This window comes from Egretta garzetta, unplaced genomic scaffold (genome assembly GCF_000687185.1).
Source record: "Egretta garzetta isolate BGI_Z169 unplaced genomic scaffold, ASM68718v1 scaffold504, whole genome shotgun sequence".
Taxonomy (NCBI): domain Eukaryota; kingdom Metazoa; phylum Chordata; class Aves; order Pelecaniformes; family Ardeidae; genus Egretta; species Egretta garzetta.
The window spans coordinates 958,711-983,113 of record NW_009259535.1 but is presented as its reverse complement, the minus strand read 5'-3'; the positions used below and the strand labels follow the sequence as shown (position 1 = coordinate 983,113).

General features: G+C 39.1%; 1 protein-coding gene across 1 annotated transcript in view; it reads right to left on the bottom strand.

Moving 5' to 3' along the window:
• Positions 1-24,403, bottom strand: part of LOC104125231 (probable phospholipid-transporting ATPase VA) — a 124,700-nt gene that overhangs the window by 24,030 nt on the left and 76,267 nt on the right. The window contains exons 6-12 of the mRNA XM_009637655.2: positions 19,359-19,465; positions 19,122-19,253; positions 16,837-16,970; positions 15,017-15,269; positions 4,501-4,718; positions 2,804-2,998; positions 840-1,401 (exon numbers count right to left, since the gene is read on the bottom strand). Coding sequence (XP_009635950.1) covers positions 840-1,401; positions 2,804-2,998; positions 4,501-4,718; positions 15,017-15,269; positions 16,837-16,970; positions 19,122-19,253; positions 19,359-19,465 — 1,601 coding nt within the window. The remainder of the gene's footprint in view (positions 1-839; positions 1,402-2,803; positions 2,999-4,500; positions 4,719-15,016; positions 15,270-16,836; positions 16,971-19,121; positions 19,254-19,358; positions 19,466-24,403) is intronic.

Below are 24,403 nucleotides of genomic sequence, written 5' to 3'. Positions count from 1 at the left end.
TAACCTTTAAACACTGGATTAAATTCAGTGTCGAAAACACAGTAAATTAGATGCAAACTGATTCATGCAAACTGAAACTTGTGTGTCTCCTCTAACTTCTGAAAGCTTACAGGGTTCTTCTTGAATCCAACCAATTACAGTTAGCAGCTATTTAAAGTTGTCCTTGTTTTATGTGACATCTGGGTGCTGGAGAAGTACTCCATGCTTTAGGGAAGTACTCCATGTTCACAGCTACGTGCCTATTCCCTACTACTCAACTACGTATTTGAAGCCAAGATTTCTCAACTGAACAGCATCTCTCCTTCTTTGCCACCACCTTTCTGTCTTGGTGGCTGATTGATTCACAGTGCCCTTTAGTGTCACAGTCAAACCAGCATAAATGTGTTGATTTATGCAAACATACTGCAGCAAAAGGATGAAAAGATTCACAAACGAAACAAGAGAGGGGAGCTGCAATAGGAAGTGCTTAGGTTTCATATAAAATACTCAAATAGCCAAGCACTGCCAGGCAGGTTTTCCTGAAGAAATGTAAATGGCTTTGGCAGTTTCAAGAAATTTCTTCAAAATAAAGTTTGCTAGTAGAATATTTTGTACAGAAATTAATTTTACTCATTCTTCTATGGTGAGGAACCAGTAATCTGTGACAGAAAATTTGCCATAATAACAAAGTATTATAAAAGAAGAGAGACGGCTGCCATTCTACCATTCCCTATATTCACAACAAAAGCAAGCAGACCTGCCTGCTAGAGAAGGCAACAAGATATGATGAGTTTTTCAGCAGTGAATCAGAACCGCCTCCCTCCCACCCTCACTCCCACAAAGGTAAGTAAGAGATGTACCTGAAGCGCAGGGTAGAAGAAGATCCATAATAACTGAATCTGCTCCTTTAGTGTAAACATTTATTTCATCTGTGAGAGGATGTCTGACCACCACTGACATCCTCTTCCTGATGGAATCAAACCCCAATGTATGTAATACTTCAAAGCTCAGTGTTCCCAGGTGAGGTAGCTCCACTGATACCTGGTCAGACAGCCTTCCAACCAGAGAACAGTTATATGCCCTTGCTGCATAGACGAGAGCAGCTTCATCTGGACTCTCTGCTTCATAGCGGAGTTCTCCTTCCTCAGGTCCACTCCCCACAGCTGTCCGGCCTTGCTGGGAGCTGTAGCCATTGTTATTCATCTGCGCAGAGTATGCCAGCTTCTCTTCCAGTTTTAATAAAGTGCTATCCGTAGATGTAGATGAAAGCACACTTAAACCAAACCTGTGCATTGATTTGCTTGTAGCTAGGCTAGATGAACTGCTGCTGTTAGATCCAGAGGTCAAGCGACTTGGAGTGAACCTTCGAATGAAGTCTTCTATGGTTTTTACTGGAGATTTTAGTTCAAATCGATCTCTAACCTTGAGAAGTAACAAACAAACAAATGAACAAAAAAGGAAGAAAAACTGCACAAGAATTCTGACATTGATATTCAGTCTATGCAGCTCCAACTAAAGAGGAGAATTTCTTTGAAAACAAAATGTAATGGCATTTGTATTTTGAGAAAGGAAAGTAAATGGACAAAACTGACTCAACAGCAAAAAAACTTACTAGAACTTCAGAATTTTTCCCCTGTGTAAAAGCATGTATGTTTGTATTAAAAACATTTTTTCTTCTTTCACCTCCTCAGATATGACTGATGGACAGACTATCAACGTCGCACCACCATCAGCAGTGCATACTAAAACCTATCATTAGTAGGAAACATTGGCATTCTTTGTGCCTGTTCAGTGAAGGTAATGAAAAAAAAAGTTAATGAAAGAGTTTTCTGTTGAGAAGTGTGGTATCAGAAAAGTTTTATGAGAATATGCCAGTGTTGACAACATTCTCAGTAGGAACATATTGAAATAAATAATTTCCGCCACCTTCTCTTCCAGCATCAAAGCATTTTGCTTCAGTTTTATCACTCATCTCCGTTTACGTAAATCTTTTTTACAGATACAATGTTATTAATGGTAATAGCATATTCATAGTAATATACATGAAATTATTGTATAACAGTGTAGCATTCCTGGAACAGCAGAATTGAGCATTCTCCAAATGTTTCCCTGGCACAAAACCATGTCATTTTGCAGACTAGTTCACTTTTTATTCCAATCTGGAACAGAAACAACTCTCAGAATTTTCTCCAGAATGGAAATTCCAGCTGCTGGCTAGATTTAATACTACATTCCAGTATATTTTTGTCTTACAGGTCATCTTGGGATTGCATTTTTGAAATTCTCATTCATCAATGACGCTGGTTTAGGCCGATTTAAGCAATAATGATCATTATTTCTCATAATGAGCTTAAGATGCATCTTTTACAAAATTTGAAAGTTTTAAGCTATGTTTTTCAAGTATATTCTCTTTTTAAACTTTTATAAAATGTCTTAGCCTTTTCTTAATGTAATCTGTAGGTACAAAATATTCACAGACAGCTTCTATTCTTTTATGGGAAGTCTCGTACATTCACAAATTAGTTTTCACATGTACTTACACGCATACTTACATTTATTAAATGAGTAAGTTACAGTTCAAGAAATTAGGAAAATTTCAGAAGTATCTTGAAATTGTCCAAGAAAGCATATCTTACCTTGAAGGTAAGTGAAATAGCTGACATACTGCATTTAACTAATGCTTAACTAAACCCACTCAATCACATAGCGATTCTAAGAGTTGTCTCACACTAGAACAGGAGGTTTTCATTTCCCCAGTTTACAAGATAAATTAGTATCAATGCAAAAGAGGCTTAAACTCTCTTTTGCTCTTTCTTTAACCCACCTTCTGTCGGGGCTGATTTGGTGCAGTAACAACAACTGTATTACATATAGTCAAAGCGATGAAGAAGTCAAAAATGTCACATAGTTCTGGACTCAGATGGGATAATGGCTCTTCGTGGCTCCTCATTACCTCCAGATGCTTTGCACATTCATTCACCTTTTCTAACAAGCTCGGGTCAGGTGTGATGTCCTTCTCCTATTAATAAATAGCAGTGATTAATATCTGTGATTCTGCAAATTTCCAAAGCAGCAATAAGCCATCAAAGCATCCAAAACTGTGTCAATATCAAGAATTTTATGGTGGCCTGACACCGGAGAGTGGAGGTGGAGAGGTTTGTAAGACACACATTCTAGACAATAAGCAGTTAACAATGAGACTGCTGATAGAAATGGAAATGTGAGTAACTGTGTTACCAGCTTTTTCACTACAGATAATTACAGCGGCAATATTCATCTACTTTGGGGGTAGTGGATAGGAGAAGAGTTATATTCTAATATTCCTCCCTCTCTCCTGTCTAATTCAAGACATTTATTATCTATTACTAAGGGGTGGTACATTGCAGAGACCAGAAGTGTGGAAAAATTAGACAGCAATGACATTCAAAGCTCGGCCTTACATCAGCACAATAAAATGAAACCATCTTGGATTGTTTGTTAGAGAACAACAACCACCCACACATTTGAAGGTAATTCATGTGGGTTTTTTTACACTGAAACACAGAGCACTTTCCACTTATTTAATCTATTTCTTGTCAGAGCAAACTCCAGTATTTCTTAAGATAGGAGGATGCAAGCATACAAAAGATTAAAAGATAAACCTATCTAAGGCTCTTTCTTCAGTAGAATTTTATCTGCTGATGCTCAGCAGCTGATGAGTCTGAGCAACCACAGAACCCTGTGTGTAAAAACTGCAGCTTGGAATTGTACCAAAAGAGCTTACTCTTCACTGAAATCAAGAAGTTCCACCAGTGCAAACAGCATCTTTCTGTGTCTATATTTGCAACTTGTTTTAAGGGTGAATTTGTGTCAACAGTGCAACAATGCAAAATCCCTAGGTAGGTAAGACTTGGCTTCTCTGCTCTCTTATTACCATTCAGCTCATGTAAAACTTCCATGGAATTACAACAGTATAAAATAAATTAAACAAAGCAAAGTTGTAAGGACGTAAATTCACCAACATTTTGAAATGTAAAGTTTTTTATTTTTTTTAAAATACAACACATGCAATCCACTGATAACCTTGAATCACATGAAAAATTATGCTATGGTGTATGTCAACAGTGTCTAAGAATTGGAATACACAGTGTCCAGCCCAGCGCTTTTTTGTATTAAAATCCTCTGACAAAAAGAGAAGAGGCATGTGCAGAGCAATTAGAATCTTTGACCTCAAACCTTATGCTACTCTCAGCTTCTGTAGATAAAAGGAAGGCATATATTTTCTTTTCAAAATCAAGGCATAATTAAAGCAAAGGTTTCAGATTGTCTACCTTTATCTTGTTCCCATAAAGAAGGTATTTAGGTAAGATCTATGCCAACACTTGATTGTTGTTGTACCAACAGCTGTGACTACAGAAGAAAAATGCCAAGATGAAGTCTGTAAGAGGTACACAGTGTGCTACAGGTTTCTTTACCTTTCCCTTTTCAGGACATTACTCTATTATCTTTATACAGGACACTGTGTTAGTTCTCATGACTTACCATTGGACTACTGAACGCAGTGTGCTTCGAGAGTATGCTTGCTCTTTTTGCTTCAGCTCTGCTACCTGTGCGCCGGTGGGTTTTGGTGCTCTGGCTTCTGTGGATTACTTTGATGCTCTGATGGCTGCAGATACTGTCACGCTGGGACAGAGTTCCTCCTTTTGGGGCTGCCTCATCTTCCTCAGAATCTGGTTCTTGGTACATCGCTAAGCGTTTGGCTATCAGTAAAAATACAGAGGGGGAAATGTTGTCTATGTTAAACGTGGCTGAGAAAGAGGGAGAGGGACATGGTGACTTTGTTCAAATGATCTGGTTTTAATATTATACTGTGCTTTCATGGTAAGAATGAATGATTCCATTATCAGGGGATAACAAAGTCTAGTCTTAATTGAATGGTAGTATCTAATGGAGGATGCAGATAACATAATTAGAAATGCAATGCAATGCACTGTCTCCCTCATCATCGCACTCTCCCTGAAAGGCAGTCAGACGCTGCGGTAACTCACTGTGTTCCCAAAGAGTATTCCACAGCTCAGCCTGATGAAATCAACCAAATAATTCAATCCTCATTTGCAGTCTGAGAAGGAAATAAACAATCTAGAAAATTTTCTTGTCCTTTCCAACAGAATACGGACATCTCACAGAAAGTATTTTCCAGCAACAATGTCACGTCTACCCAGTACCAGTCAACTGACATCTGAAATGTCCTCAGAACAATACACTACAGAGCACTGCTGCCCTTATTTTATATAAAGAGATGGAACGGGTTGCCCAGAGAGGTGTTGGAGGCCCCATCCCTGGAAACATTCAAGGCCAGGCTGGACGGGGCTCTGAGCAACCTGATCCAGTTAGTGGTGTCCCTGCTCACTACAGGGGGGTTGGACTGGGTGACCTCTAAAGGTCCTTTCCAACCCAAAACATTCTATGATTCTATGATTCTAAGTACAGACAGCATAAAAGCCTTGCTCAAGGTCAGGGCCATCTGCTGCAGAGTGGAGACATGAACCCATATTCGTGACTCCTAGCCTGATGCTAAAACCACCCTGGAGTCCATCCGTCCCTCTCTGAACAGCACGACAGGCAGGACAACGCAGCATGCAGTACCAAAACCCGGGTACCCTCACCTGCTGCAACACTTGCTTCTATCACAATTTGTTGCAGTGAGCAACACCTAGTGCACACAGAACAAGAGTTTTTCCAAATGACACATTTTAGATGAATGCTTCTGCAGTCAAGAATCCAACGACAGCAATTAATGTTAGAGAACAATCCTGGTTGTTTGATATTCCGAAGTTAAAAAGGAAACAGAAAGAAGAAGCGTGAAACAGCCATGTAATCCAGCTCCTCTAATGACAGGCTCCGTTTAGCTCTAACTGATGTATAACATATTTTTCCATTCATAAAGACCACAGGCATTCAATAATCTGGGTCATTCATTAGGCAGGCACATGCCACTTTAGCAGGTATCTATTTATTCCTTCATTAGGTATTCATTGAAAAGCTTTTCATTATACTCTCAAAATAATCCACACTACCAGGTATACAGTACAAGTTACATACTCACGCCTCGGCTTTGTTTTGGTTCTCTGGTGTAACCAATTAGATTTTCCTAATGTCAAGTGATAAATCACTAGCGTGTAAGGTAATTATCCAGGCTTTTAACAAAACAAAAAAAAATAGGTTTTTCTTCCAAAAGACTTCCTGAGAAAAATCTTGCATTACATATCGTGAGTTTGGCATGGGATCACTTTCAACGTAGCTAGCTTTATGATCAAAGAAAAACTAATCCTTGCGATCTGCTGCAATTTTCAAACATGTTTTAGCTGTCAGAAGCAGTCAGAGGAGTTGAAATCAGACCACACAGAGTACATGGTGATAGCTCTATCAGTACAGTATCATAAGTCAGGGGCTTTTTCAAGTCCATTTGGAACATGTATAGGCTCTGTCTGAAATGTGGGAGCTGGCAGAGATTCCCAGTCCTGTCTGCGAATACACACCCGGTCGTTGCTCTAACGGCATGCCCAGGTATGCAGCATCCTGTGCTGCACTCTGGAAGAAAATTTAGGCCGTAGAGGTAGAAAGGGCCGTAGTGCATTTGGAGACACGGAGAAGAGACTGCAGGGCACACTGCAGATTACTTCTGCCTCCATAGCTTGAATACAGCCCTGCAGCCCAGGCCCTGAGGCTGATGCAGACTAACTGTGGATGACCGAGGAGTTTCCTTCGTTAGCATTAATTGGTGTGATTCATGCTCCTCTGTGTTACGTAGTGGGAAAGAGGTTGAGCAACAGCACGTTCAGTGCTTTGAGGGCAGCTGCTCATTGAGCCACACAGCTGCAAACAGAACAGCACAGCACCCTTGCCTTCTCCTTTCAGCGCCTACCTCATCCTTTGATTCATATGACAGAACCTACAAGACAGCTCAAAAAATTAGGGAGGTCACAGGTCTTCTTGGCCCTTCTGTTGCATGGTAATGAGCTGCAAGGAAATAAAGTTCACTTCACCTGCACAGGCTGTTCCTGCAACTCGTTGCACGTGCTTTGGGGCAGCGCAATTCTAACCTGTCCCATCACTCTTGCCCACTAATTCCCACCTTCTTCTGCACTGTAAGCCTCTATGCATTTTCCCAGTGGAAATGCAGATCCCTACACTGTGAATTTAATTCAACTGATCATAGGGTTGTCTATATCTGAAGGAGTTTACACTGAGGGCCCAAAGTAATTCACAGCGTATCATAAGCACTGATCCAGGCCCTCGATGAAGATGTGCCAGGCTGCTCCCTGTTTCCCCCTGCATCCCAGTTTCCTTCCAAAGGAGACCCAGGCATGCAAGGATGGAAGAAGCCATGTGGACATCATAGTGTGTCAGTACAAGAGGATGCCTCAAGTACCAGAATGGAGTGGCACACTGGGGAAGTATGGTGGAGAGCACATCTGGGCAGGTATGATGGAGAGCACATCCTGGGATGAGGCCTGTGGAGGGTAGTGCTCAGCCTGACTGTGCAAGCTCTGCCTTAATTATCTTCTGCAGGCTCCTAGTTGCATGCTGCAAACTGCAGGTTGAAAAACCATTGCTCAAGATGACACAGCAATAAGGTTTTCTGCACTTTACTATGTTTAAGGCTTAAATCAATCACAAGAAGCTCATTTTTGTGCATCGCCTTCACTAAGGCTCTGAGCAGTCAAACTGGTCTCAAGGAGAGTTGATGCGACATGTGGACACTCAGCCTATCAATCACAAGAAGCTCATTTTTGTGCATCGCCTGCACTAAGGCTCTGAGCAGTCAACCTGGTCTCAAGGAGAGTTGATGTGACATGTGGACACTCAGCCTCTCTCAGGAAAAGCGTAAGAAAAGCTTGGATTTGCTATAGAGATAATCTTCCTTGCTGTGGATGCTGGGCATTTGAATGGCAGGCTGACAGAACGCTGCACTTCTTGTAACAGGTAATATCCCTTGAGAGGGAAAGGACTGGCCACAATTATTCTTTACAGCTTTGTAAAATGTGTACCCAGTTGGTCCAACCCCTTCTGAGCAGAGGTTTTAAAAAAAGGACATAAGTTTTCTTTAACAATCATACCTAATTCAAACTTCCGCTCTAAAATACATCTTGAAATACATGACTGCAAAGCCCTGGAACTGATTATCATTTTATTCCACGTCTAAAAACTCTATGGTCAAGCAGAGAATGCATTTCACGCAAGTTATGCTTGCATACCATATCTCTGCAGTCTTAATTGCTCTTTCTTCTTTCTTACATTACATCTAAAAATATTTGGTTTATTCACATAGCAAAAGCTGTTTCCTAATGCAGCATTCAGCTTATTTATTGGTATTACACCAATAGCGCGGTCCTTTCTAGTCTATGCACTATTAGCTATCTCTTGCTCTCTGGACAGGTTTTCATTGCAGTGCATTCATTTAATTGTTCCCACCACTGAGAAAAAAGAGAAAAAGGGAAAGTAGATACAAGATTAGAATCTCATTTAACCAAGTCAAATGTAATTCTTTTGATACAAATGGTGTTTTTTCAGTTTTATACCAAGGTAAGCTTGATAACAAAATAACAGGCCTTAGCACCTTTCAACATTTTCTCAAGTGCACTCTTACATATTATGCAGCAAGAATTAAGAAGTTTGAAGGAATAATGAAACCCAGTTCAATCGCTGTGTTATGGCTAAGGTTCACAATGATTCAGCTGTGCAAAGCGTGCTTCTCTGGGAACATGCTGTTCTCTCCACCCACTCAGCCCTCTCCGATTCAGAACCTTTTCCTGCGAACAGTATAACCTGAAAGACATTGTTGTGGGATGCTTTTCAGTTTCAGCACTGAAAATTGATGGCCCTGATCTTTTGTCTGATAGAGAGTTTTTTATTAAGGGCAAAGACACAAACAACTTTGAGAAACACAGCAATGCAATTCATGAAAGTCAAATTTCACTATCCTCTTGTTTATTTTACATTTATGGCACAAAGATGAAACAGTAATTAATACTTATTCTATGAACTCTCTTCCATCTTTCAGAAGACAACAGTAAGCTATAAATAAAACTCCTCTAATTGCTGCTAGGTATTTGAAGAGACATTCTTTTTATTAAAAAAAATCCTTTTATTTTATTGTATTTTTTTGTTTCTGCTTGTGTTTGTTTTACCTTACATGCTATCTGTCTTCTACAATGAGGCATCCATTTTGCAGGCTGACGGAGACACTGTTGCCACATAGCCAGATGTTCCACTAACTAGAAAAGTGGGATTGGGAAACTGTAAAGTACTTCCCTTCAAGCAGAATAAAACTGCAGACCCTCTAAACCAGAATAATTCAGCTTGCAGTGTATGGGCCCTAATTTCACCATGGGATTATTCCATTTCCCCCCAAACCATCTGAAGAAGGCTATTACTGAACTATCATGAAGTAAATCTAGATGTGCAGTACTTGCTAACACCACCACACCACCTTATTTCCTTATTGTTTTATGAGTGCAAGGTTATTTCACTTTGAAGTGCACTCTAGTATCTACAGAAAGAGTCGGTCGAGCGGCTAGCTTGCTATAAATTTCACAAGTGTGCTAACATAACCTTATTTAATTTACTTTGCAAGAACTTCCCCATAAGGACAAGTCTTGAGATTAGAAAACACCGAGATTTTCCTTCCTCTCCCCTCCTGGCATCCCCAGGGGCTTAAAATGCATAACTTGAAGTCCTTCATTAAGAACTCTTAGAAATGGAGATCATTCCTACTTTTCTGGAGATTTTCCAGAGCAACTGTGAGTGTAGGTATATGCTTCTAAAAAAGTTCTACATCTGCTGGCACTGGTTGCCTCCTCAGTTACCAATTACGATTTATCAAAAAGCAATAACAAATGCAAAGAGAAACTACAAACAAGCTACACAGAGTGCCTGAAGCAGCCAGTCCTGCTAAAGGTCTTAATCTTTCTGGGGAAGGCCTAAATGGACTATCCTGATCTCTGAAGATTGTCAAATTGTAAAGGTGGCAGACGAGAAGTCCCTTCAGAATCAACAGCTGCATTTATGGAAAAGGTTTCATTGATTTTTATGCTTTTTTTTTTAAAATAAATCCAATTTTTCAATGTGGCTGGAATGTGCAGTCTATGTTCTCTTGACTACATGCAAAAAAAGAAAGTTCCACTACAAAACAGCCCTCTGAACCAAGAGACTTTTTTAATATAATGCACGTTCCTATGAAAAGTAGCTGCTGGCCAATCTTCAGCAAGAAAAAACAGAGAGGAGAAAGAAGCTCCTTTCTCAGATTTAGTGATTAAGAAACTTTGTGAGGCAAGAGAAAATCACTGAGGTTTTCATCATCTGCTTTCACCCCCATAAACTTCTCGTATTCTTAGGTTGTCTGGAGTTTTTTTCATAGTCATTGGAAGGAAGGGGAAGGAATGCAAAGAATGAAAAAATCAGATTTTTCAGATTTGTGTGGTTGCATTCATGGAGATTCAACTCATGTTTTGTCAAAAGTTCCATACAATGGGTGGCTAAAACTAGAAAAACAGAGATCACACCCCATAGGCAAGAGTGTGATTAATTCAGCATTTGGAAAACAACTAGGACAAATGTCAGGCCAAGAGCGTCTGGTTGTAGCTAAATCACATAACGACTTTCAGAAGCATAGTCAGCTTTTGGGCATCTACTGTCTCTGCGATTAGCAGACAGACTTGGGGCATGGCCAGTTCCAAGAATTGTTAAAAGCTGGCTACCAGCATGAAGACCTACAGTCTGGCAACGTAACTTTACATATAAGGAAACAGCCCTCTTTTAGTCGATGCTCACATTCTTTTGGGCTGGGAGGAAGTACGTATTAGAAGGCTATTTTTTTTTGTGGTGTGTAGCACTCCTTGGCAGTACCATCTTACTGTGGAAGTGACACAGAGCCAGGTATTAGCTTTAAGAAGTAACAGATAGATACAACTCCATCCATTTCTGGGATTTAACCAGAGTATAGTGCCAATGGGTATTCTATAAATGCCCAGGACATTTATGAACGGGACAATCATTCTTCCACCTGGAGTGGTCCATGACATACCCTGCACCTGAATTAACACTCTGGGAATCGAGAAGAACCCTTGAAGGAGACAACAGAACAGATTTAAAAAACACAGGCACACAGACGTGAGGCAGGAATTCTCTGCACGTAGAATTCTAAACCACAGAGAAACAGGCATGTATTAGACAACAAACACAGATGTCTAAAACAGGTCTGATGAATTAGAGCCTAAAAATGCTTAATTTTCTCCATGAACTGTAAAGTCGCTAGATGACTATCTTCCATACACTTATCTAAAACTAGGTAACAAGAACCCCATCCCTATCAACATAGCATCCACAGGGCCGTAACTGGCAGTGCGAATTCCCATACTTTGATCCCTATCAGTGCGTAATCCATCACTAAAATATTATAGATGACCTCAACAATGATGCATATTTGATAGAGCTTGCATCGCGGAACTGTTGCTGAGTACACTCACACCTTCCCGCACAGCCTCCACAAGCCTTCCTGGATTCCTCTTCGGTGCTAAGCTCTTGCATAGCAGTACCCATGAGTAATACTTTGTACTACCTCCAGTTGGCTAAGAGATTCTGTCCCACGCTGGTGCAATTTATTGGCCTCTGTTATTCGTGTTTTTGTCACCTCTTGTCTAGACTAAAACAATGCAATACTCCTGGGCGTAGCGCCATCAGCCTCATAAGAAACTTACAGCTAATACAGAATTCCACAGGAAAATGTTTTCTCCAGCAAATTCATGAAAACTGCTCCCTATACTACCTAAAAAAGTATTAAGTCCTGTTCAGGGTTTCAGTTTCTATTTTAGAAGCATTTAATTGCTTCAACCCTGCAGAAGGTCCACGTAAGCCTCCCTGATGAAAACCATGACTAACATGTCCACGTCTGATGCAAAACAGAGCTCTCCCTCCTAACCATAGAGCTCACCTTTCATATAGGGAATTTGCATGGCTTTGTGGAACAAATTTCCGAAGAAAATAAGGACACTCCCACCACTCAAGAAAAAGACATGCTGCCTCAGCTATGCCAAACCTAACACAGTATAGCACATGCCTTTTAGGTAGCCCCCAAACCCAAACAAATTGTGCACAACATGCATAGGGAAAGGAAGACTGGGAAAGAACAAGCTACACATAAGGAAAGTGCTTAATACACTAGTGGAAGGAACTCAGATATGAAGATGACAAATGCATTATAAAAATCCCTGTAGAACGGGAAAAAAACGGGATAACTGCTCGTAACTTAACTCTTAGGAAGAAAAGCTTACAATGCAGCATAGAGAAAATTTGTGAAGGCTACGCACAATCTGTTGATTGAGTAATTAACAGATGCGGCAGTCCTAGATATGCAGAAAAAATACTTCAACAGAAAATTGAAGTTCCAAACTGAGGACATTTCAGACCTCAGTCTGCCACTGTAGGCATAACTTTCCCTCTCTGTGAGTGTGCCTGGCTGAGCCCCAGAATATAGGGCCTCTAGATGATGTCAGAGGAAAATTGGCCAGAACTTCTTAGCATGGGAAAAAAGTGTGCTACATCTTAGCTGCCTTCTTGGATATGGCTGGATAGAGCTCTTCTGACTGAAATTTCTCCCCCAGAATTCATGCCTGAGGCAAACATCTGGCATGGAAAACTCGAACCAGACCATTAAAGTTCTGTAAAACTATAACTGAAAACAGCATCTTATCATGAGAAGGGTCAAGCAACTGGAATAACAGGCACTGCTACCCAGCCACAGTAGAATAACAAACTTAGGCCCAAGAGCTGACAACAAGTATATTTCCATCCTGAGCTATCTGCTTTTACAGTAGAAAATGACTTGTTTCAGCTTTTGAATCTTGACCTGTGTACAATTTTAAATTCATTTCTGCATCTGAAGTGCTACTCAGTGTTTGATTCCAAGCAACAAACCACCACGCCTGAAAAATTACTCAGATAAGTGAAGAAAGACACAGATCATATTTGAAATGAGTAAGAAAAGGCAGATGCATTTTACTAGATTTTCTTGCATATATGGCAGCTTCAGATCACTTGCCAAGTGAAAGATTTTAGAATTTTCTGATTCATGAAATCTTCAGTAAAACCTGAGGTGCAGAGCTGGATGGCATCAGTTATAATACATGTTCCAAGAACTCAGAGGGCAATTCAGATACTCTGATATAAGACATAGAAAAGTGGCTGACAAGTCATTTGCAAGCAAGCACAGAGCAATGAAATGTTGTTTGTGCACGCCCTAAAACCAGAAAGAGCTGTGATAGACATTTTACCATATCTAAACAGGAAGGTTTCAGCAGCAGAAAAGATAAGAGATGGTTAGAAAAACAGACTGGAGAATAGAGCTAACAAAAGACTTGAATGAACAATAGTTTTTATTGCATTATTAATCCTGATTATAGGGGACAAAATCAATAGAAATTATCACCATTTATATATAGAATGGCAGAGAAAGACCTGTTTTCTATAGAGGAGAAAACAAAAAATGACGACAGCATACACAAACTTAGATTTCTGTTAAATACATTATATTTGAAGAAAAAAGATCTAAAAGTCAGTACTCAAATTCAGGAGCCTGAATTCAGCCTACACATCAAGCTCATAAAAATACGCTTTCTGCACTGTTTTAGTTGGCAGCACCATCGTCATTCCTGCAAGGAAGAGTACACTCTGAAATTAGTATAAATAAGCAAACAATCAATGGCAAGGAAGAATTAAAAAAGAATGACTGTATTCAGAGTGTCACAAGCACAATTAGGAGTCCAGAAATACACTGTTAATTCTAATTCTTTTCTCTTTCTTACCTACAGTACAGAGGTAGGAAGTCACAGCTTCTCCCTGTTTATGTTCTTCTTTCTGTAACACTGGGCTAATAACATTGTCCAAACACCTAGTTTCTTGAAGAAGAGTGCCTTAAATGTAAGGACTCAGTACTACTTTAAAGTAGGAGAAAAAAGAACAATCCTTGCGTAATTGAAAACTTCAAGATATCTTTCTCCAATTCAGAATCTTATGAACTCTCTAAAGCATGTTTTAGACTTTCCAATCTATTTTGATTATTTCTCTTGTTCTGTACCTTATTTGTAAGCCGAACTTCTGCAATGGTCTTTGAGAAAACTTTCTAATCAGTGATCTTTATGTTACATAGACTAAGAAACTTATTGTTTGCAAATAGGAGTGCAATACTGTAGCTATCAATATTTTCCTGCATACAGACAGAGTATGATTTGAAGAGCTAAGATCTGTTATGTCAAAAATGATTACAACAAAATGTTAGAGGAAAATAACACAAATTACAAACAAATCACAAAACATGAACTCACTCCAGAATTTTAAAAGGGTGATGAGATGACACAGGGATGACAACCCTCACATTCCCTTGTGACAAAGAGTGACTGTTTAGTGTTTCGAGAACCTGATATGTGGGGACATTCTCTCAACTGCAGTGTTCATACAGCAGTGAAGACACCTGTCACACAGGACAACTGAAAGGAATCTGACAGAGGTAACATAAAATACGCTATTAGATCAGATGGTTTTTCTTATTAATATGAAAATCAGCAGCTTTGTTTACATTTATTTCTCAGCACAAAAGGATAATCTCATTCCAGGTATTCAAGCAGACACTAATCTGGCTGTATGCTTAAAACTGGTATTTTACATACTTCAAGCACACAAACCAATTGTGATACCAGTGGCAATATTCAATTTGCTTAAATTAGTCATGTGCTCAAGTGCTTTACTAGATCAGGAGTTAAAGCCAGAAGCTTTAACTGTCTCGACAACATACTGTAGGTGATGCTACAGAACACTTTGATAAGATTGTCATAGCTGAACCTTGACACCAAATTACACCAATCTGGAAACAGCTATTATGGAGTTTACTGAGTGGATATTTTCTTTTGTTTTTCTTCTTGATTTAAGATAACAGTGACTTTTATATCTACTTCAGTTTGCTCAAAGTACAACTGTTAGATAGAAAATAAGATCATGAGCTCACCATTATCATCATGGGAATACTCTGTTCCAGAAACAGTGCATCTTCGGAAAACCATCTTGTTTTCAGTAAGTGTCCCAGTCTTGTCTGAAAAGATAAACTGCACCTGACCTAAGTCTTCTGTGATATTTAAAGCTCGGCACTGCAGCTGAGAGTCTGTTTCTTCATCATATAAATCTTTATCTTGATGAATAAAGTACACTTGGCAGATTTTAACTATTTCAATGGATACATACAAGGAAATTGGAATCATAACCTAGAATACACAAAAAGAAAGAGAATTAGGAGGAAACAGAAGCAAGGATACAATGGATTAGTAAAACCTAGTTAACTTGGTACTAGACAAGAACATAAAGAGGCTTTGTACTTTAAGCAAGTACTGTAAAGTTATTAGCATGTTTTTGAAAAGAGTTTTTCTGTGTTAGATGATGAAAACCCATGGTGAACTGCAGTGCCGAAATGCATTGTTATTGTAGAAGGGTGATTATCAAAACTTGGACGGAAGCAAATATTTTCTGGGCTAGTAAGGTGAGCTTGAAACAAGCTGGGAAAGAAAAAGGAAAAAAACCCCTCCAAACAGACAGTACAGTCAGAATCCTGTAAATGTGAAAGAACAGGATAAATTTATTCTGCATAGATAATAGACTGTTTACAAATTCACTTTGCAGGAATATGAGAAATAAAATGAGAAGTGTAAACCTTTCCACAGAAACAATCTTTTTCGCTTTGGCTTTTGCACTGCAGATTATTTGAATGAAGAACACATTTTATAATTGCTGAAGAAAGATACATGAGAAGAAGTTTCTCCAGAAAAGGTTTTTGACTGTTTCCTGAGAATTGTCAAAACACCATGAAATACCTAATTTGTACCTGAGATTCTCCCTGCAGATGTTTTTCAGGACAGAAATTCCTGATTGCATAAATTACTTAGCTTGCTGAATTAGATATGAGGGAAAACTTATAGCATGTATGTAAGTGGCAAATGTGGTTATTTAAACAAAACTACAGTTAAAGGTTGGTGTTTAAAGAATCCTGTGGTGGATTTTTTACTCGATATCATAACCTTAGAGTAAAAAGTAATTCAACTCATCCTTTTTCATTCCTTTTTATAAAGGATTTGCTGCCTCCAGTAATGCAACCTCCTTTAGTGTCCCACTGTCCCACTACCACATATCCTGGTAACACGAGTAGCTGTTACTTCTCTTCACTTACCACCACCTTCACAATTCAATACATTTCTCTGCATGACCAAAAAACTTTGTTAACAGAGTTTGTTATCCAGCCGAGATACAGAGTTGTTAAGAGCCGTATCTTTGGAAAGTAGTTAAAAATGTATACAACTTATGTTCATACCAGGACACTGTACCCACAGTGACACCCACAGTCTTTGAGGTGTTGTTCCACAGTGAGTGCATATGAAACACAAAGCTTGTTTTCTCCCAGCAGGGCCCATTGCATCCTGTCTCTTCCTACTTGTTTAAAATAAAATAGAATACCTGAGTCTTTTGGGGAAGGTTCTCAAATGATCTTCTTTTCCAGTGGCAACGGAGCTCTGACAGCTTACTGTGTGCATCAGTTTGTTTATTTTTCAGAGAAGTTATCATCTTTTTACCACTGGGTAGACCACTTATTTTATTTAATTTAGCTGTCTGTAGTTGCTGTAGTTAAAATTTAATTATAAACTGACTAAATGTACTTCTTTTTAGTGCTTGACTAGCTTCTTACACGCCTTTGTGGTAGAAGGGGTGTTACACATACTGCACATTTATAGCTTTATTACAGCAAACTATGAACACAGGAGGCAGCATGTACAACTTGATTACCTGGAAAACTATGATCACCGTCAGAAATAAATATACTGAAGCTAAAACAGGAGACAAATATTTGCCATCAGGCCCTGGAACATCAAAAATTGGTTTCTTCTTCTCACCGTATTGCCATACCCATAGGCCATGACCTGCAGAAGAGTTGAAAGAGAGAATAATACAAATTAACTCCAAAGAGTTCTTAGAGTTGAGTTACAAGGTAAAGTGATACTTGTTTTCAACTATACTGCATGACTTCTGAACAAGGCCCCAAACCCATGTTTTCTTCTGCCTTGGGATTTGGGGTTTGAGAAGGAGGTTTGTCTGGCCCTAAGGACAGCATGCAAGGTCATTTCACATAACTTTATCCAAATAAAGTGAGCTGGCTAGTCTAACTTAGTATTTTAGGCTCCTGTAATCAGCAGAGAAATAAAGACTGCTTCAGGAAGTGATTCATTTCAGTGATACTGAGTTAAAATGAAAGAACTCCATTGACTACATTAGGTATATCACTAGCCAGGTATCACTAAACTAGTTTCAGCTGGATAAAGTCAGAAGAGACTTTAATCTTACTGTGTGAAATTAACCCACCATGTCTACAGAACTAATGAAATAACTATCAGCAGAGTCAAGAACATGGAAGCTGAGGAACTAAGAACAGAAGAAATCAGAAGAACAGGGTAAAGGCCTACTTTAAAAGTAATCCGTAAGCCACATCTCAAAAGGTCCTTTACAACTTGACACATAAAACCACACTGAACTCTTGAAAAATAAAAACAATAATTAAGGTAAGCCAGCAAATTATTTTGTCACTGTATTACCAATATGAGCATATCACCATACCGATGTCTTTACTGATGTCTATTTTTATATCCTTGCAAGCAAAAACTGGAAGCCCCACACTGAGAATGACCTAAACCAACACTTGTTTTATAAATATCCTGACTCAGATTTTCAAAATAATTAGTTAAGTGTCGTATCTCCACTTATACTTTCTTGACAGAAGGTACAAAAATTGCCTGACTCTTACACAGCACAGCTTTGCATGGCTTGAAGGTACCTCTGGTTTCCAAGGGCTCAAGCAAATTTACTTCCAGCTGTTTTTGGTTGTTATCACCTCCAGCAGTTTGCTCTGGCCCTCTGCTGGTGGTTTCTAGCCTTGTAGCAGAAGTGACAGAAGGGAAGGCCTATGTGTCGCCTACTGTGTGCCACCTCCTGCCATTCACGTTGATGCATCTTAGGAGTTTCAGCTGAACTGAAGCCACTGCAGCGCACGCCCCGCTGCCACTGCTATGGGGGTAACACGTCGGACGCAGTGGCAGAGGGGACAGCTGCAGGCAGTGACCCCCTGCGACTAAGCCCACCGTGGCACTTCAGCCCTGAGGAGTGGGCTCCCCAACACTGAGACACTACCAAAGAGTGTCATGGACTTAGTGGAAACAAATACGCTGGCTGATTCACAGCTGGAAAAACTCATCTTTAAGCAGCTTTTAACAATACCTGGAAAAAGGCACACAGAGACTTATTAAAATGCCCTAAGATTGTTATTAAAGTACACCATGGTTGTTAGGAAACATTCTGGTGTTTATGCCCTATGACTCACACACAAACATTACAGTACACACTAAGGATATGGAATTTGTATGCCATATATAAAGAATCATTTTGGGTACCCAATGTAAAACTCGATTCTTTCTCACAAGTGAACAAAAAAATGGTCTGAAGAGTATAAACCTGAACCTCAGCATTTCCTTAAACACTCCATGAAGTCTTGAGAGTCTTCTGCTTGGATTTATGCAGATTTAGACTTTTATTTATGTCTGTTATGTTAAAGCTGCAGCCTTAGGGACAGTGTGTCAATGTTGTACACTGTGTCCTTGATTTACTAAATAGTACTGGGGAATAGCACTGTGCTAATTATGTTTATTCTCTGCTCATAAATTACTTTGTTGACTGATTAATGGCATGTTACCATCTACCACCTGTAATTTTGAGGGGACTACATATAGCGTAGCTTCTTTTGGACTTGACATTTTTGGATGCTATCAAGGGTGGTAGAATCTCATACTTCAGACCTCTGGTACTAATAGCATGTATTTGATTGATACTAAGAAGCTATCTAGATGAGCCAATGTATCAAGACATCTTGATTTCAAAGAAGAAAACACAACAAAAATTAGACAGTATGGAGGGCAGCTTTATGGATTTCATGTTTTGGAAGACACGTATGTTTTTGATAAAGCTAAGTGCATGAATCCTAAGAGAGTCTGATACTTAAGTTTCTACTTTTAAAGAGCACTTACCGATTGCAGAAAACAGACACATGATTAGAAGTATAAGGACACACCAAAGGACATCAGCATTCATCTGTCTTTCAAGCTTACTGCGTTTGTAACGGGGTCCGTTATTATTTAACAAAGCTTTGGTCTCATGACCTGCAGAAGCAAGTACATCAAATGACATCATATGGATTTCTGTTATTATTTTAAGGAAGCTATAAAAAGACGGTATGCCTTGTCAGACAGAAAAACAGCTTTTACCTGCATAGATTACTATTCCTGCAACCTCTTCTGTATTTCTAATGGTACATCCACGTAACAAAAGATTTTCTTTGGACAGTCCATCCTTTTTTCCACTTTTATGTACACTGCACAAAATTTAAAAACAGGACAAAGCACAGCATGTCAAAACATTAAGCTTGTTAAATCGTACTACTCTGGAATATAACAAGCCCAGGAAACATCTTCAAAGTTTAAGAAGTTTTGTCAACCTAATGGTGAAATATTTCCTTAGATCTTTCTTCTGGGAAGATTCTCTGGCAGACTTTGAAAACTGAGAATACCAACCCAAGAATCCCAGACATGCAGCAGCCCAGCTGGAGCAGTACCAGTTGCTGTTGGATGTAGGAGTGTGCTGGACACATGCTCACTAGAGAGATGCAGGCCAAATCTACAGCATGTGTGCAGCCTATCTAATGCTTTGAAAATGCATTGGACTTTCTATGCATGTGCAAATTGACTGTGCAATCACAGTTAATCCAGTCCACCTAAGAGCAGCTGTGTAGTGCATATGATTAACCCACTATTCACAACTTCTTATCAAAGAAATCTGGGAAAGAAATATGGTGAAATTGGGAGGTTACTGTGCTTCAGAAGCAGTGGTACTGAGGAAGATGTGCCAGGGATAATACACATCAGTTCAGTGACAAAGAAAGGAAAAAGAATTCCATGTGTTCAACAGTGAGAACAAGAGAAATTCCTTTCAGAAGTGTCTCACCGGCCTTATGCTTCTTGCGCCCTTATGATTCTTGTTGACTAGCACCAAAATACATGAGAAAAATGGAACAAAGTAATGTTTCCACTACAACTTATTGTCTGCTGTGTACAGACTGACTCAAATTTCAGCTGACAGAAATACAGAAAACAGCCTGATGAGAATTAACAGTCACAAGGGAAATGCTAAACAATATTAATAACAAATAAAAAATAGCACTAGAATGTTATATTATGTAAAACAGACAAACCAAATAATAATAATTTCAAACCATTTCTGAATTAATAAAACTTAATCAACTGCAATATCTGAATGCCTCAGAGAAGACTAAAGCCAAGTCTGAAATGTTTAAATATTCTGCCTTCATTTTCTGAGCATCAAAACGATGACACTTCCAAAGTCTAAAAAAACTGACTGCAATAAAAAAAACTAGTAAAAGCTCGGAGTTCAAGAGAAAGCCTGGAGAAGCACATGTGCTATAGTAAAATCAAAATTGTACTGTTGCAACATTGAATTTTATGGCTACCTGGATTTGAGCATTTAAAATCCTGTGTCCCCTGAAATCTGCAAACTGGCTTAAAATTGTGCCTTTTATAAAAAGGCTGAGCTCTTTTTCTTTACTTCCTATTTTCTAAGCCTTCATACCTGGGTTATATCTTCATGCTTTTCTCTGATTGTTAGAATCTTTTTCTAAATGAGGACCAAAATTCTAACTTTAGCACACACTTCTAGGATCTCAGGCCTGAAGAACTATATCAAACATCCTTAGATCTGCAAGAAGAAAAGGTTCACACTGGTGAATCCTTTGTACTCTTCCCCAGCCTAGTAGGACTCCTTGCAGACTACGTTGTTATGCTGTTTATGCTATGTAGCCTCTAGTCGATGTCTTAAATATACCCATAAATTTTTTATATATATATATATATTTACACATGTTTATATATATATACAGACACATATACAGAGTTGGTTTTAGTTCACTCCATGCTCAAAAAGTAGAAATTAAAAGCATTGGCTTTTTAACAGGTAGGCTTAGCTTTTCACTGTAGAGATAAAGTGGTGGGCTTGCAAACTGAGGTAGCTGCAGCAGTGATAACATCTGACTAGACCAGAAACAAATAGAGAAGGAAAGAAGTAGATAACATCAAGTTTGAGATTCTGAAACAAAAATGAAGGATTTTTTTTTTCATCAGGATAGAACTTCCCCTGCTCAGCCCATCCTCCCTGCCAGCCTCACATACAAGAACAGAGGTTTTGCTTCTGTCCGCTTCAGCAAACCTCCTTAACCCACTGCCTCACTTTTTGCCAAAGGAGCTTCAAAAACTGGGGGCTGCCCAGCTGCCTCTTGCAGTATGCCAATAGGTGTAAGCACTGATTGCCAGCTGGAGAATTACCCAAATTTGGCTGGGCTTAAACTATGGGAAATAATTTCTTAGTGATTCCATACTGCAGAAATTACGCTACTACCAGGATTTTGCCTCTGCTTTTTTAAGGCTGAATTCTACATTAGGCTTTCTCGTAAATCATGAGGATGTTAGTCTGAATTTCCAATAAAGTCTCCAAATGATAGTTGATTCCTGTTAATAAATGGGACTTCTTAAAGATAAATCTTCTTAAGAAGTAATTACTGGCTTATAAATTTATAACCTTCATCAATTCTTTACACCTGACAGTAGCACTGGATTGTGACAGGTGTATTGTACATCACAATCTTTATATACAATTACTTGTGTACATGTTCTACACAATTATGTATTTGTTCTTACTCTCTTAGCTTATACAACATCTGAACCTGCTCCACAGCAATGGTGCAACATCTGAAGTTAACCTGTAGGTGCCAAGACTCCAGTCTACTGCCGTCACCCACAGACTGACCCTTCCCACCACACCTCCTTACAAGCATTTGGTACTGCTTTTCACTTTTCCATATCCAAATGAAGTCAATCAACTCATCTGTTGCTCACCAGACCTTTAGATAAACATGGATGAAATAAAGATCTGGGAGAAAGAAGCTGGCAGGGGCTGGAGGAAACTCATGGTTTCCTTCTTGTCTGCACTCACTCCCAGTGCCTCACTAACAGAACATGCGTATAAGGCAATTGGGCACTGATGATAAAAGGAAGAAAAAAAAATACAGACATGAAGGTCTGGATTAAAAATTAATGAAAACTAGAGTTAGATACAACTGCTCACTTTGATAACAAACCTGCCAAGGCTATAACTTTACGTCCTGGTGGAGAGATGGCTTAGATCCCATTTCTAGCCCTGCAGAGTTATAAACGTTAAGCTTGTTACACAGTATGAACAGTCTGTTTTTTCCCCTTTCTGGATTCAGGCCAGTATAACTTTAGAGGCAAAGAAGGAAACTTTTCTCTGTCAGAATTTAAAACAGTGGCCAGCTGAAGCCACTCAGACACCTGGGACACGAAGGCTAACCTGCAAGGAAACACACTGGCGAGTGCAGGTGCAATGCTCCTCTTCTCTGCAATTTCTCACATGGATGACACCACAAATATGCAGTATCTAGACATCTAAAATACACATGCACTGTGAATTAGGAGAAATGGACAGACCAGATGCAGTTAGCTACTACTTCGCTACAGCACTCGGAAAGTCTGTGTAGAAATAAGCCTCCTGGTTTAATACAGGAATGCAAAAATAAGCCCGATGGTAGCTCACTTTAGCCTGCTATTACATTTTTCCTTGTTCCATGTTTACCAGCATTAAATAACAAGGTGATGTATCAAAACTGTATTCAAAAGAGAGTATCTTCTTTCACATTCTGGTTTCTCAAGTGTCTTACAATGGTAGAGCTGGCATTACTTTCCAAGGCTTGACACTCCCAAAGAAAATATTCAACCTTAAACATAGTCTCCGTGCACATCATCAGCCAGAACCTTCCTGACTCTCAATTCTGATGAAACTTAGTCTAGTTTGTTGGTTTTTTCCCCCATGAGCGGTGGTGTCACTGTAGCACATTAAAGAGACATCACTGTATAGACTTAGGATTTTATATTAATTTGGTTTTGTTATGACAACCTTTGAAATAGAAATACACACGTGTATTCATATTATTAATTCCTTGCTATACTTATTTTGGGATGATCAGATAAAGTTTTGTATTCTTGTCTAATAATAAAATTTTTACTTTCAGAGGAAAGATGAAAAGCCAGAATGCCAACTACTACTCCTCCTTTTCCCTTGCTCACATACACAGTAAAAGCTAGAAACAAGATTTTAAAGCCAATTGTTATTTTTGGAACCTGGCAAGGGATTTTTGAATGTTTGCCATGCATACTGTACATAATCTGGCTAGACTCATACAGGCAGGAGGCATGTTAGGTTTTATTCTATTCTTTTTACACAGAAGACTTCTTATAGGGGAAATAAAAATGAGGAAATATGCTTGGGATATCTGAGGGTGCAGAAACTGCAAAACATATTAAAGCAAGCACCTGAGCAGAACCTGTAGTTTGCCTGTCTGTCTGCACACCCAGACTGTATTCAATGCAGATTGTGTCAATATAACTGAAGAAGTCACATGTAGTAATGTGCACGCCACACTTTTGCAGACATAGGGTAGGGCCAGGCCTGCCTCAACGCATTTTGCAATATTTTTCTGATTTTTTATTATCATGTTTCCTTTTAGCCCGGCCTGCCTGTGCTACGTTGGTCACCTACAGTGATCACATTTCAGAGTAACTGTGGGGAACAGAATTTTTACATGTTTACAACACACACACACACACACAGAGAAGTATTTCTATTCCCTGAAAGATTTGTCAGTGCAGACATTAGAACCAAAGGAGCTCTTCATATTTCAAACAGAAAAAAATAATCTTAATCAAAAGTGGAAACCTACTAAGTGGTCAAAACTTCAAGCAAACTTTGACCGTAATGTCTCAGCACAGCTTTTACATATGGATCTCTTGAAAGTCTACTATTTCATACCATCCCTATTTAAATATCTCTGTAACATTTCTTTTCAGCTGAGGTATTATCAGCTGCGAGCTACCTGAACTTTTCTTTCAAGCAGTGACTACTAGTAAGATTTTGAACAGGAGGCAAGATCTGAGTTTGACATGGCAATGACATGTTTTAATTCAGATGTGCTAATTACCATTCATCTTGCTAATGTGTGATTCGAAGTACACCCATGATTTCATGATAGTAATGAAGGAAATCTAAAAAGAGGGGAAAAATAAGCCTTCTCCTGTGATAAATTAGGAGAGTTTATTTGTTGAGGGGCTGGTCCCTGTGCTTTACTTCAAATGCCCCATGGTCCTTTAGTTGTAAGTCTCCTGCAGCACAG